The sequence below is a fragment of the Lampetra fluviatilis genome, chromosome 51, assembly GCF_964198595.1.
Source record: "Lampetra fluviatilis chromosome 51, kcLamFluv1.1, whole genome shotgun sequence".
Classification (NCBI taxonomy): Eukaryota; Metazoa; Chordata; class Hyperoartia; order Petromyzontiformes; family Petromyzontidae; genus Lampetra; species Lampetra fluviatilis.
Window position 1 is genome coordinate 1,251,196 of NC_136325.1, and position 15,275 is coordinate 1,266,470.

Genomic DNA, 15,275 nt, shown 5'->3' on the forward strand with positions numbered 1-15,275 from the left:
CGTCCACTCCCTCCTCGTCCATCCGCGGAAAAGCTGCCTTTGCCAGGGCCAGGAGAGCCGTCCGGAAGGCCAGGGGCGATTCGTTGGCGCCCCGATGCCGATCGTGGAACAGCTGCTTGCAGTCCGAAGGCGGCCCATAGACGGCTGACAGCAGCTGCAGCGCCAGGTGCAGCGTGGCGCACTTTTCCTTAGGCGCCGAGGTGAGGGTAGCCAGGGCGTCGTTGTCCAGCATCGCCGGCAGCGCGCGTAGTGCCTCGGCGTCCGTCCAGTTCGCCATCTCTTGATGAGCGATGAACCGCCTTTTGAAGCCGCCCCAATCTCCATCCGCGCCCACGAATTCCTTGAGAGGCGGCAGTCGCTGTTGTAAGGCGACGTCCGTGGCTGCGGATCTCGCTCCCTCGTTCCCAGCCGACGTTACAGTGTGGGCGGGCTGTGAGCATGGCATCGCCGGTCGCTCTGTTGTTGACGCGCTGGCCGGCGTTGATGATGTCACGGCTCGTGCTTGGCCCTCAGCAGTCACCTGACGCAGGCCGGCCCCGCCCTCTGCTCGCACTGTAGTGATGGCGGGAAATTTGACCGCGAGCCGCGTCGGCGTGGCGGGAAATGCCGGCGTGCGTCGGCTGCTGTCGTCTTCCCGCGCAGCCCCTCCAGCTCCCAGCCGCGTGATATCCTCCAACACGGCGGCCGCGGCGTAGAGCAGCTCCGCCAGGCGGGAGTGAGCCAGCCGAAGTCCCTCGGCCGACGCATCCCCCACCTCCTGTCGTAGCGGCGCGGGTGTACTCGGCCCCGGCTGCTCCGATCCGACCTCGGCCATCTCTGGTGCTGATTCGGCCGCGGTGTCCTCCCTCTCCGACTCCCTGGTACGTGTCGTCCCTCGTGTGTCCATCTTTGGACGTTTTACTTCTGACACCAGTTGTAGTAAGTACTCAGGAGGCTTGACGACGGGATTGGAGGCACACTTATTTATTAACACAACTTGTATACAGTTAACGAGTATACACAGGACCTAAGGGGTAACGTCCCCTTACTCGGCTAACAGGGAGACACGACATCTAAGCCCCGCTAACCTAAGCCCAAGTCCTCCACTAGGGAGCTAAGGGAGGCTACCTGTCCCAGCCCTGGTCAAGCTGGGATCCGGCACCCTGAGTCCCCAGACCTGCTCGTCAGTCTGGGCTCTCGGGGCCACGCCACCGGCTAGCCCTGGTCAGCCCTTACAAGGACAGCGAGCCAGGGAAGCTCCGGGGCCTATTCTAGCTGGTCTTCCGTCTTCGCTGGTTAAAGCTGATACTTCGACCTCGAGCCCTCCGGCTCACCACCTTTTATAGTCCTCGGCCCCCCCGGGAGGGGCCCGTGGGGGATGCAGGTGCGGACGTCGGTGCGAGCACCTCCTATGTGTACGGCCCTAACCACGCCCCTTGTGTTTGTTGGCCATCCGCTCCCATACACAATTACACCTCTACATATATACCAGTACACTCGTGTACTTAAAAACACAAGCATAAACCGCTTTCAAATATAATAAAATACAGAACAATATTTTCACGAGACTCATTAAAATTTTAATGCTGAAAGATGTATTTTTCACAATGACTACTGAATCACCAAAAAACCATACATTTCCCTGCTGTGCTTTTTGACATATAAAGGCACAGAAGCCCCTTCGTTAGAATCAACATCAGAACCAAATTTTCCAGCAGGATCAACAACAGGTAAATGTACCCAAAACAAATGACATTGAGATCACAGCACCGTAACAATACATAATTGTCATTGTGCTTATTTCTAACAACGCCTGATGGTAAATTATAATTTTTAAAAGTTCACTATTATTAGAAACATAAATATAATCCTTCACAAATAATATAATTCAATTCTTGCCTGTAACGTTCTCTCTGCAATGAAGTCACCGAGGTCCCACCTTTTGAATCCACGCCAGCGCCTCTGCATCTACAGATGTACTTGCAACTGCATTTCCCACATCAATAAAATCACCATCAGCAGTGTCAACACCAAGTAAATATACCAAATAAAGCACTTAATAGATTGTTTACTATCAGACAACATTAAACATTTGACTGTGAATTTTGGTTTAGCAGCACTGATATACATTTCTTATAAAATCTTAATTCAAATTTGTTTTACGCAATAAAGGCACCGATGCCCCATCATTAGAATCAACATCAGCATCAAATCCTCCAGCACAATCCACACCAAGTAAATGCACCTAATACAAATATGACATTGAGATCACAGCACCGTAACAATACATGATTTACCACCAAACATTGTTACAAACAAACAATGTTTTTAAAGGTTCACGAGAATGAACATCAACTTAATACACTTCTGCACAAATAATTCACTTCTTACTTGCGTGTAACACTCTCTGTGTAATGACGGCACCGAAGCCCCTCCTTTCGACTCAACACCAGCTCCTCCACAGTCTACAGATTTACCACCAACTGAATTTCCAACACCAACAACAAAGTCACCATCAGCAATATCATCACCAAGTAAATATACCAAATAAAGCACTTAATAGATTGTTTACTATCAGACAACATTAAACATTTGACTGTGAATTTTGGTTTAGCAGCACTAATATAATTTTTTTTATAAAATTTTAATTAAAAAATTCTCAAGAGCTAATTGATGACCTGTCTGTTACATTTCTTACACAATAAAGGCACCGATGCCCCATCATTAGAATCAACATCAGCATCAAATCCTCCATCACAATCCACGCCAGGTAAATGCACCCAATACAAATATGACATTGATATCACAGCACCGTAACAATACATGATTTACCACCAAACACCATTATAATAAAAGGGCTCACGATTATGAACGTCAATGCAATACAATCCTGCACAAATAATTTACTTCCTATTTGCGTGTAACATTCTCTATCTAATGAAGGCACTGAAGCCCCTCCTTTCGACTCAACACCAGCTCCTTCACAGACTACAGATTTACCCCCAACTGTATTTGCAACATCAACAACAAAATCACCATCAGCAGCGTCAACACCAAGTAAATGCACCCAATATAAACATGAACATACTACAGCACTACATCAAGACATTTTACAACGACGCATACTTCATTTTGCTGCAATAATAAATACAATTCAAGGATTGTGAATATACCACTACACTCGTGCACTTAAACACACAAGAACAATAATTTCACGAGACTCATTAAAATGTCAATGCTGATAGATGTATTTTTCACAATGACTACTGAATCACCAAAAAAACATACATTTCCCTGCTGTGCTTTTTGACATATAAAGGCACAGAGGCCCCATCGTTAGAATCAACATCAGCACCAAATTCTCCAGCAGGATCAACAACAGGTTAATGTACCCAAAACAAATGACATTGAGATCACAGCACCGTAACAATACATAATTGTCATTGTGCTTATTTCTAACAATGCCTGATGGTAAATTATAATTTTGAAAGGTTCACGATTTTTTGAAACATAAATATAATCCTTCACAAATAATTCAATTCTTGCCTGTAACGTTTTCTTTGCAATTAAGTCACCGAGGTCCCACCTTTTGAATCCACGCCAGCTCCTCTGCGTCTACAGATGTACTTGCAACTGCATTTCCCACATCAATAAAATCACCATCAGCAGTGTCAACACCAATTAAATACGCACAACACACATCCAACCTGAGATTACAGTGCTCTCAGTTTTCACAGTAATGATGAAAGTATCATAATTTAGAGACTGAAATTAATGTCCAATATATAAAATATTTCTTCATTAGGAATTATAAAATGTATATAAGGCTAAAGAATCGGTAATTTGAATATGTATGTGCATTGCAAATGCTGTGTTTTAACTTATTTAACCATTTAAAAAAACACATTAAACATTATTAACGGTGGCATGCAATGAGACCATATCTATCAAATAATTCGCCCGATAAAACACATTTGTTAAATTGGTGTTATAACGCCTTAGTTCCAGATGGATGTTCTTTAAGAAATGTACATAGCCATTTCATGGCGCATGTTTTCATACCATCAGTTGTGATGACTTTTAAACCTTTTGCACCACCCAACGACACTTCAAATTCAGAAAAACATATCACACAGCTCACCTGTAAATTTCAGCTTATTTGATACTTTCCATCACCATAAACTTAATGACAAAATCCTGTTCCATAGCACATGACAACCATGACACACCGTGAACTGCCATCTGATAATACCCAAACTGCTTTGTGCATTTGTCATGTCATTTGACATGGGAATTTGCAGATGTTTCCACGACCACTTGTCTTATTTTATGATTATCTAAACAAAAAATGTGCATGTTCATATCGAAGCATCCTTAATAATACACGTATCCATGGATTTACGATAGGGATGCATTCTTTAAAAAAACACGCATAAAACTAAATTTTGTGAATCAGAATTACTTTAACAATCCATTTTATTAAAAAAAATAGGGATGTGTTTCGGACAATCATTCCAACTCTACTCCTAACCTAAAATATACACCTATATCACCCTTCACAATCCAAAAATAATAATAATAATGAAGAATATAAATGTGAAAACGATTGAATAATAAATTTAGAAGAAACATAATTTACCTTTTCGGGAAACTCACGAAAAGATATGATTGTTGGAATGAACAGAAAGATGATGTGGAAGCGTTACTGTTGCACTGCAGGGATACCGTGACACTGTCGCGGATGGATGATGCAACCTCCCTGATGCTTCTTGTTTGATCTCATTGCGCGTGCCGTTGGAAATTTCGTTAACGCATAATTCGATTTCGTTGTGTCAATAATCGAAAAGTGTCCATTATTTGTTAATTCTGTAAATGCGACATTTCGTAAACCAAACATTCCTCCCATTAGAATCGACGCCAGGACCAACTCATCCGCCAGCAAGCACGACCACGACCAATACGACAGCAGTTCCTCCAAGTAAACACTGCACTCACAGCACCCGCTTTGGTATATGCCAGTGACTGAGAGAGTGCCCTTATATAGAAATGGAGAGGCTGATGGTTTTATGTATGTGGAAAATATTTTCTTTAAGTATGCATACGTCATTTGGAAAATAATTGGAGTGCGGTGATGGTTTGGGTCAGACCTGATTTGATCCTGATCAGATCTGAATCCAATTTTACAACTCATCAGATGTTCAAGTCCAGTTTTACTGTCTGAATCGGATAAAATTATATACCCAGTTTAGTGACAAGGTTTACATTACTGAATAACTATTTTCCTTTTTCAAAATGCGATAACTTTGGAGGGACACAACCAGAAATCACACCAGGATATGTGTTTATATATCAGGCAGTTATTTCAGTTTGATTGGTTCATGATAGATCAGCAAAATGGAAACTGACAATGAACTAAAAATTCCATAAATAAGCATGGAGTGGTGCATGGTTGATATTACACTAGAAGAACGAAATAGAAGCACATGGATCAGAGAGCATATGCCAGTTCAAGTTTACGACTCAATTTGGAATATACTCAATCTATGGGTTGCCGAGAAGTGTCTACCATTTAATTTTATACAATGCTCTCATAACTCAACAATTTTAAATTGTGATTTTATTAACATAAAAAATATTTAATAAATAATATTTTCCATTACTTTATTCCTATAGCATTGTGGCTACTTGTACTAGATATAATATGACCAGCACATCAAGATGTGATAAGATTATGTTTAATGAAATTGTGAAACATCCAATTCTGTATCTGACGAATCGCGCACCACTCTTACATCATATGCCACTTTTGTGAAAAAACATTTTATTTCACTATTTTCAGAACCTGGTGACTGCGTGATCACTGGAGACCCTCACTACATCACGTTCGACAAGACGACGCACCACTTCATGGGCGAGTGCAGCTACACGGCAGCCATCCCGTGCAACCAGAGCTCCACCCTGCCCCACTTCAACGTGGAGACAACAAATGAGTTCCGGGGCGGCAGCACGGCCGTGTCTTACGTCAAGGAGGTTCACGTGGATGTCTACGGCCACAGGTTCACCTTGGCCAAAGGACGCCGGGTGCTGGTGAGGGTTTCACTTCATCCTTGAATTGCTATATACACAGAGCCGGTGCGTGCCATCCAGGAGCCATCACCATAAGGCACAACACTCTCACACACACTGCTCTCTCAATAACTGTAATGTTCCTTATGATTGCTTCGTTGCATTGTCCTAGACAGGCTTCCATTTTCAAAAACATTTACTTTGAATTTAACAATGTCCACGGTGTTGCCTGATGCTCATAAGAGGCTTCCTTATCTGAGGGTTAGGGTTAGGAATTGGCTTCATAAAGAATGACCAAATATATGTGAACATTCAAGCCATGTTTATGCTATGAATCATTGGTGGAAGAATGTCGATGTTTACAAAGTATCGTGGAGGAAATTTGCATGAGTTAAATCAATCCTTTCTGTACTATGATCTACTATGCATTGCTGATCCTATCATGAGGTCTCTACATAAAATGCTCTGTGTTTTGTTTACAGGTGGATGGGCTGCGTGTGACTCCTCCGATCCTCATGTCCGGGGTGTACATCCAACTGAGTGGATCCTACGTTGTGCTCGAGACCGATTTCAATCTGGTTGTTCGGTTTGATGGGAACCACCATGTGGAGATAGTCGTGCCTGGAGAATATGCAGGAGAATTGTGCGGCATCTGCGGTGAGTTGACCACCAGAGAAAAGTGATGCAATACGCAGCTGACTGGACACTTGGAGAATGCATAACATCTCAATGTGATTGTAGTTGACAGAATATGCAGGCGTAGCGGTAGTTTTAATCTCTTTTTGTCCCATTTGGATATATTCATTTAAAATCCGAGTTCATAAGGATACAAGTACAGATGCCTCAGCTAAACAGGCTACAGATACGTAATTATTTCTAATTATGTGTAATCATATCAAAAAAAGAATATCTGCTTGAACTTTCTACTGTAGAATTTCGGTTAATTTTTTTCAAGTTTTGCATGTAAACCATGTCTATCAAAAATCGTATATTGCAATGCTTTGTGTTGTTTTACAGGGAACTTTAATGGAGATGGCTCAGATGACAATCTGAAGCCGGATGGGTCTGCAGCGGCCTCATCAAACGAGCTGGGAAACAGCTGGAGAGTGTTCAACAGCTCCGATGATGAGTGAGGATCCGTTCTTCTCAATAATCTCTATGCGTGACTGCTAATTACAACAGTATAATCCAAAAGCCTTTGTGAAATACGCGTGGAAAGCATTGGTATTGAAAAGGAATTAGATCTCCAGATAGAAAACAAGTGTCAGAATGAGCCACACAGCAACTTTAGATATGACTGCTGTGCCGCTGAGGGTATATGTATGGGTGTAGCAGTTTGGGCTACAGTGAGTGATCATCATGATGATGATGGTGATGGCGATGATGACTGTTACTGTGTTTGTGTTGATGTTTTCTGTTTTCAACTTGGTGACATTAACCTGCGTGTCGTTTGTTGACAGTTGTCAAGATGGTACCGGGGAAATACCTCCATGTGATGAGGATGACAAGGACGTGTATGAATCAGATTCATTCTGTGGAATAATTACTGACCCTGAGGGTGAGTATTGCTGTCTGTTATGTTTAGGTGTCACTACACGTTTAGGATTGGTCACTCATAACTCCACATAAGATTGGACTTGATGAGATTGAAGTCATGGCATTCCCACTACATGTATGCGTATCATTGCAAGTTTAACTGTAATATATATTCTAGTCTGCACATTCATTATATTGTGCCATTTTTCATTATTATCTTATCACTTGAAAATAAATGTAGACATCAAAGCTCTTCTACAAACAGTTTTCTTCTGAACTCTCCTAAAGGCCACGATAAACATTCCTGAACATAATGACGTGTTGCTCATAATCTATATTAACTAAATGATTACAACAGGCTGCCAGAAGTTTTAATAGCTGGTTCAGTTTTAATTTGCCATTGATATTTGCCACGTTTAGGAACTCCGGTCACTGAATTCAGAGTGCAGGACGCAAATAACTGTATCACCATTTCCGTCAATACTGCAATCTTGTAGTTGTGAGATGTTTGTAAAAGCAATTTGTGTTGAAGAGGAGTGATGTGCCGATGCCGCTAACATTGACATTGTATTTCTCGCTTCGATCAGGAGCTTTCAAAGAGTGCCACGCGGTGCTGCCTCCACAAGTCTTCTTCGACAACTGCGTGTTCGACCTGTGTGCCACGGACGGGGTCCACGGCTCGCTGTGCCAGGCCCTGCAGGCCTACGCCGACCAGTGCGCGCAAGCTGGGGTCATAGTCACGTGGAGGAACAACACCTTCTGCCGTGAGTGCACCGCCCGCTGTGATGTCACCGCCACACTGATTGCTCGGGATGTTGCAATTAATTAAGGTCTATAACCTGTGTTCAAAGCCTGGTTTCAGTCACCCTTGGTTCAAATAGGATCTCACGCATATGAAGTTGATGGTTGTTGCAAATCATTTTGTTTATTTACAGTTCTTGAGACTGAAATATATCAGTTTGTCATAAACAAAAAATCTCATGATTAAACATATTTTCTTAACCATTCGAAAAAATAAAAGTACAGTATATATTTGTTTTTTACAGTTCCAAGTATTATTATACCACAAGTCCTTAAACCCTCATCTATAATCCAACCAAACCTAGTTTGGTAGCTCATATCCCGCATCTGATTTTGCGCCTCAAAGATATAGAATATACAAAACAAATTGAATGAGTCTGCAGCATCACTTGAAGGAAATACAAAACTCAAAAGAAAACAGCTTTTATCTTGTAGGACTATTTGTTTTAACCTTCACGTTGGTGCCAGGCTGTCTGACATGAGTTTGTTTCTATGTTAGTCAGGTAATGCAGTACTCTATCTATTTAGGTATAGCTGCCATACAACTGCTGTGGCATCACAGCACTACTGATACTCTAAATGGCAGGGGAATGGTGTCAGCTTTAGAGAGTACCGTAAATATAAATTTTCACCCATTAATTTAAAATGCTGTATTTTATCATCGATAAATGTGAAAGTTAGTTGAAAAATACAATTATCTGAATTCAAAATATCAACATTTAGTTGAAACTTCATATCAACAAAATATGACAAACAGGTGTCTTGTAAACTTCATGGGACCTCCTTTGCCAGCACCAAAATATGAGAATAGAATGCATTCTGACCACAAGTATTGTGGTTATTGCAGACATGATTCCTTGCAAAAGGTTTCAATTTGGTGTTTTAACATCTCAACACCTGTTTTGTTGCCAGAAAAAAGGGGAAAACCTATTCTCATTTCTTGGAAACTGTTTATGAAGGATAGCTCAAAACACAGACATCAATGGAAACCCACGTCATAAGTGCGTAACAAACCCGGAGTGTTATACCCTGAAATTGGGGACCGATTGGAGGAAGTTGGGCTCACTGCCCGTCCACGGTAGGGGCAACGATGGGCAGTAGCATATTTGCAGGGGAGTTGAATAGGTAGGAATAGAGCGGGAGGGGGGAATAGAGGGGAGGGGGGGATAATATAACCACACAAACCCGGAAATAACACAAGTGCGATTCCCGAGTTTATCATTCTTGTTTTCCCCTAGAAACAACGGCCGTCATGTGTTTGCAATAATGGTTCAGTGTCAGAGTCCATCCCCTTCCCCCGGCCCCCATTTTTTCGGCCATTCATGCTGGATTCAGCAGAAACGGAAAACCCCAAAACTAAGTTTAATACTTGAGTGCCTAAATTAATTAAATAGTTGTCAACATTCAGAATGGTGCTGAAGCACTTTGATGACATTTCAATTACGTGTGGCACCCACAGCATTCCCGTGTGAACCGGGCAGCCACTATGAGAGCTGTGCCCCACCGTGCCCGGCCACCTGCAGCAACGCAAGTCTCCCGGGTGGCTGCAACCAGCACTGTGCAGAGGGCTGTGTCTGTGACGACGGCTTCGTTCTATCTGGGGACAAGTGTGTCCCCGTGGAGCAGTGCGGCTGCCTGGACTTTGACGACCAGTACCATCCGGTCAGTTGATTGATTTAGCATGACCAAGCAATGCATGTAATTGGTTTCAATTTCCTGTCTCATGGTTTTGATGAAATTGAGTTGTGTACAGTAGAATACATTGATGTCTCGTATTTTAGAAAGAAGATATGTTTATATGTATTGATTAAGTTGAGTGGCTTTAATAAGATGATATATTTTTTAAACAATTCAACTTGCAAAGCCATAATCAATCTAGTTCCAGCATCATCTAATCTTATCACTCTGTCTCTGCAGCATTGATACTGTTGGTTGCCATTCGGTCAGTCTCATCCATTGATTATCATTTCATTCCAGCGATGTAACCTGCCCAAGTCCACTTACTTTTCTTAAAAGTCAGTATTAATTACAGTTATATATGTTTTTTCTGGGGATATGGTTTGCGATGATGTCGCACACTGTGAACGATCGCTACCCTGACGAGTAGACAGTGGTGGCAGGGCCCTCCTTCCATGCTGCTGATGAAGCGACAGTCGTCTGGCTCTGCAAAACGAGTTCACTGATCCACGTGTTCTCCTTTCTCTCAATGTGATTCTCAGCCTGCTTATCCACGCTTATTGGTATATATTTGACGCAAAAATGCAAGCCTAAGTTTGTACTTAGGCATGATGTTAACAGAGTTTATATCTCTGATATGCATATTTACATATAATCCAGCCTGCTAGTCAACAACTTCTGTATTGATCATTACATTTGGATCAATTTAAGTGAATGTTATTTTGAATTCTCTGTTCATATGATCCACGAACCAGACTTAACTTTAACTCAGAGTCCTTGATTTTCACAGTAGGACACCTACGCGATGTCCCGTGTAAGATGAATTCAATATTATCGATATAAATATTACTCATTGATGGGCGATGGATAATGTTGTCCAATCACTGGACAGTTATTCACTCTTTCTCCCATATGTAACATTTTCTCAGTATCGAATGTAAAAGAGGCAGCAATTCCTCTCATCCATGATATCACAAGCTTTTAATACTCTGTATTCCTCGAAATTATACTTTAAAGATTAAGGAGGCAAATAGGCATGTATGCCTGGGTGATATTGTCAGAGTATGGGGGAAGGGCAGTTAAACAATATATTTTTACTTATCATCTGTGTTGCGCGTGGCAGCTCGGGGAGAGCTGGTTTGGGTCGGGGAACTGCAGCGAGCGCTGCACGTGCTTGGATGGGGGAGACGTCAACTGCGAGGACTGGGAGTGCGAGAAGCACGAGATCTGCAGCGTAGAGGACGGCATCCTCGACTGCTACGCACGCGGTGAGTTGCTGCGTGGCGTCACAAATTAGGAAAGCCATGACGATCCTGTCACAGAGAAAGAGAAACAGAGATGTTTATGCAGCCAGGTTCGAGGGAAGTGTGGTGTTTGATGGAATACCTGGAAAAATAGCAATAACCACAATCTATAGGGCTCCAAGAACTAATTATACAGCCGCATTCAACCGAAAAACTACAAATATTTTAAATGGACACAGATAGTAAATAAACTTTGAATTCAATACAATATTGAATGGATCGTCTTGTTTGCAACAAAGTGCTCATCTGGGAATAAATGTCTAATGCTTTGAATGACTCGTAGAAATGTAATTTGCTGTGGTTGACAGATAACAGGAAAGGTAACATTTTGTCCTTTGATTTTTCTTGAAGAAACAACAACTGCCTCTCCTACTCTGGTCTCAACAACAACATCAAAACCACCAACAACCCCGCCACTGAGTAAAATATTCACTAAATACATTCTCCTACAATCACCCTACATTGACAAACCTCAATTGTTGAATGTATTGTTTACGTTTTTGTTTCAAAAGATACTGCTGCATTGGGCTCTTCATTTATATCAAACACAATGATCTGATAGAGCAGCATAAGGCATCACAACACATTATTACATGGGTCCTCTATTTTCAGAACCTGGCGACTGCGTGATCACTGGAGACCCTCACTACATTACGTTCGACAAGACGACGCACCACTTCATGGGCGAGTGCAGCTACACCGCAGCCATCCCGTGCAACCAGAGCTCCACCCTGCCCGACTTCAACGTGGAGACAACAAATGAGTTCCGGGGCGGCAGCACGGCCGTGTCTTACGTCAAGGAGGTCCACGTGGATGTCTACGGCCACAGGTTCACCTTGGCCAAAGGACGCCGGGTGCTGGTGAGGGTTTCACTTCATACTTGAATTGCTATTTGCACAGAGCCGGTGCGTGCCATTCAGGAACCATCGCCACAGAGCACAACACTCTCACACACTGCTCTCTCAATAACTGTAATGTTCCTTATGATTGCTTCGTTGCATTGTCCTAGACAGGCTTCCATTTTCAAAAACATTTACTTTGAATTTAACAATGTCCACGGTGTTGCCTGATGCTCATAAGAGGCTTCCTTATCTGAGACTTAGGAATTGGCTTCATAAAGAATGACCAAATATATGTGAACATTCAAGCCATGTTTATGCTATGAATCTTTGGTGGAAGAATATCGATGTTTGCAAAGTATCGTGGAGGAAATTTGCATGAGTTAAATCAATCCTTTCTGTACTATGATCTACTATGCATTGCTGATCCTATCATGAGGTCTCAACATAAAATGCTCTGTGTTTTGTTTACAGGTGGATGGGCTGCGTGTGACTCCTCCGATCTTCATGTCCGGGGTGTACATCCAACTGAGTGGATCCTACGTTGTGCTCCAGACCGATTTCAATCTGGTTGTTCGGTTTGATGGGAACCACCACGTGGAGATAGTCGTGCCTGGAGAATATGCAGGAGAATTGTGCGGCATCTGCGGTGAGTTGACCACCAGAGAAAAGTGATGCAATAAGCAGCTGACTGGACACTTGAAGAATGCATAACATCTCAATGTCATTGTAGTTGACAGAATATGCAGGCGTGACGATAGTTTTAATCTCTTTTTGTTCCATTTTAATATATTCATTTAAAATCCGAGTTCATAAGGATAAAAGTACGGATGCCTCAGCTAAACAGGCTAAAGATACGTAATTATTTCTAATTATGTGTAATCATATACAAAAATAGAATATCTGCTTGAACTTTCTACAATAGAATTTCAGTTATTATTTTTTCAAGTTTTTCATGTAAACCATGTATATCGAAAATCGTATATTGCAATGCTTTGTGTTGTTTTACAGGGAACTTTAATGGAGATGGCTCAGATGACAATCTGAAGCCGGATGGGTCTGCAGCGGCCTCATCAAACGAGCTGGGAAACAGCTGGAGAGTGTTCAACAGCTCCGATGATGAGTGAGGATCCGTTCTTCTCAATAATCTCTATGCGTGACTGCTAATTACAACAGTATAATCCAAAAGCCTTTGTGAAATACGCGTGGAAAGCATTGGTATTGAAAAGGAATTAGATCTCCAGATAGAAAACAAGTGTCAGAATGAGCCACACAGCAACTTTAGATATAACTGCTGTGCCGCTGAGGGTATATGTATGGGTGTAGCAGTTTGGGCTACAGTGAGTGATCATCATGATGATGATGGTGATGGCGATGATGACTGTTACTGTGTTTGTGTTGATGTTTTCTGTTTTCAACTTGGTGACATTAACCTGCGTGTCGTTTGTTGACAGTTGTCAAGATGGTACCGGGGAAATACCTCCATGTGATGAGGATGACAAGGACGTGTATGAATCAGATTCATTCTGTGGAATAATTACTGACCCTGAGGGTGAGTATTGCTGTCTGTTATGTTTAGGTGTCACTACACGTTTAGGATTGGTCACTCATAACTCCACATAAGATTGAAGTCATGGCATTTCCACTTCATGTATGTGTATCATTGCAAGTTTAACTTTAATAGATATTCTAGTCTGCACATTCATTATATTGTGCCATTTTTAATATTATCTTATCACTTGAAAATAAATGTAGACATCAAAGCTCTTCTACAAACAGTTTTCTTCTGAACTCTCTTAAAAGCCACGATAATCATTCCTGAACATAATGACGTGTTGCCCATATTCTATATTAACTAATGATTACAACAGGCTGCCAGAAGTTTTAATGACTGGTTCTGTTTTAATTTGCCATTGATATTTGCCACGTTTAGGAACTCCGGTCACTAAATTCAAAGTGCAGGACACAAATAACTGTAGCACCATTTCCCTCATTACTGCAATCTAGTCGTGAGATGTTTGTAAAAGCAATTTGTGTCGAAGAGGATTGATGTGCCAATGCCGCTAACATTGACATCGTATTTCTTGTTTTGATCAGGAGCTTTCAAAGAGTGCCACGCGGTGCTGCCTCCACAAGTCTTCTTCGACAACTGCGTGTTCGACCTGTGTGCCACGGACGGGGAACACGGCTCGTTGTGCCAGGCCCTGCAGGCCTACGCCGACCAGTGCGCCCAAGCTGGGATCATAGTCACGTGGAGGAACAACACCTTCTGCCGTGAGTGCAGCGCCCGCTGTGATGTCACCGTCACACTGATTGCTCGGGATGTTGCAATTAATTAAGGTCTATAACCTGAGTTCAAAGCCTGGTTTCAGTCACCCTTGGTTCAAATAGGATCTCACGAATATGAAGTTGATGGTTGTTGCACATCATTTTGTTTATTTACAGTTCTTGAGAATGAAATATATCAGTTTGTCATAAACAAAAAATCTCATGATTAAACATATTTTCTTAACCATTCGAAAAAATAAAAGTACAGTATATATTTGTTTTTTACAGTTCCAAGTATTATTATACCACAAGTCCTTAAACCCTCATCTATAAGCCAACCAAAGCTAGTTTGGTAGCTCATATCCCGCATCTGATTTTGCGCCTCAAAGATATAGAATATACAAAACAAATTGAATGAGTCTGCAGCATCACTTGAAGGAAATACAAAACTCAAAAGAAAACAGCTTTTATCTTGTAGGACTATTTGTTTTAACCTTCACGTTGGTGCCAGGCTGTCTGACATGAGTTTGTTTCTATGTTAGTCAGGTAATGCAGTACTCTAATTACGTATAGCTGCCATACAACTGCTGTGGCATCACAGCACTACTGATACTCTGAATTGCAGGGGAATTGTGTCAGCTTTAGAGAGTACCGTAAATATAAATTTTCACCCATTAATTTAAAATGCTGTATTTTTATCATCGATTAATGTGAAAGTTAGTTGAAAAATACAATTATCTGAATTAAAAATATCAACATTTAGTTGAAACTTCATATCAACACAATATGACAAACAGGTGTCTTG

The 15,275-nt window shown here is 41.8% G+C and overlaps 1 protein-coding gene across 1 annotated transcript in view; it reads left to right on the forward strand.

The window, feature by feature from the left end:
* LOC144948818 (IgGFc-binding protein-like) overlaps window positions 1-15,275 on the forward strand; it is a 58,050-nt gene that overhangs the window by 41,867 nt on the left and 908 nt on the right. Inside the window, exons 23-30 of the mRNA XM_078878470.1 lie at window positions 5,819-6,066; window positions 6,528-6,702; window positions 8,169-8,345; window positions 9,842-10,044; window positions 11,183-11,327; window positions 11,976-12,223; window positions 12,677-12,851; window positions 14,300-14,476. Coding sequence (XP_078734596.1) covers window positions 5,819-6,066; window positions 6,528-6,702; window positions 8,169-8,345; window positions 9,842-10,044; window positions 11,183-11,327; window positions 11,976-12,223; window positions 12,677-12,851; window positions 14,300-14,476 — 1,548 coding nt within the window. The remainder of the gene's footprint in view (window positions 1-5,818; window positions 6,067-6,527; window positions 6,703-8,168; window positions 8,346-9,841; window positions 10,045-11,182; window positions 11,328-11,975; window positions 12,224-12,676; window positions 12,852-14,299; window positions 14,477-15,275) is intronic.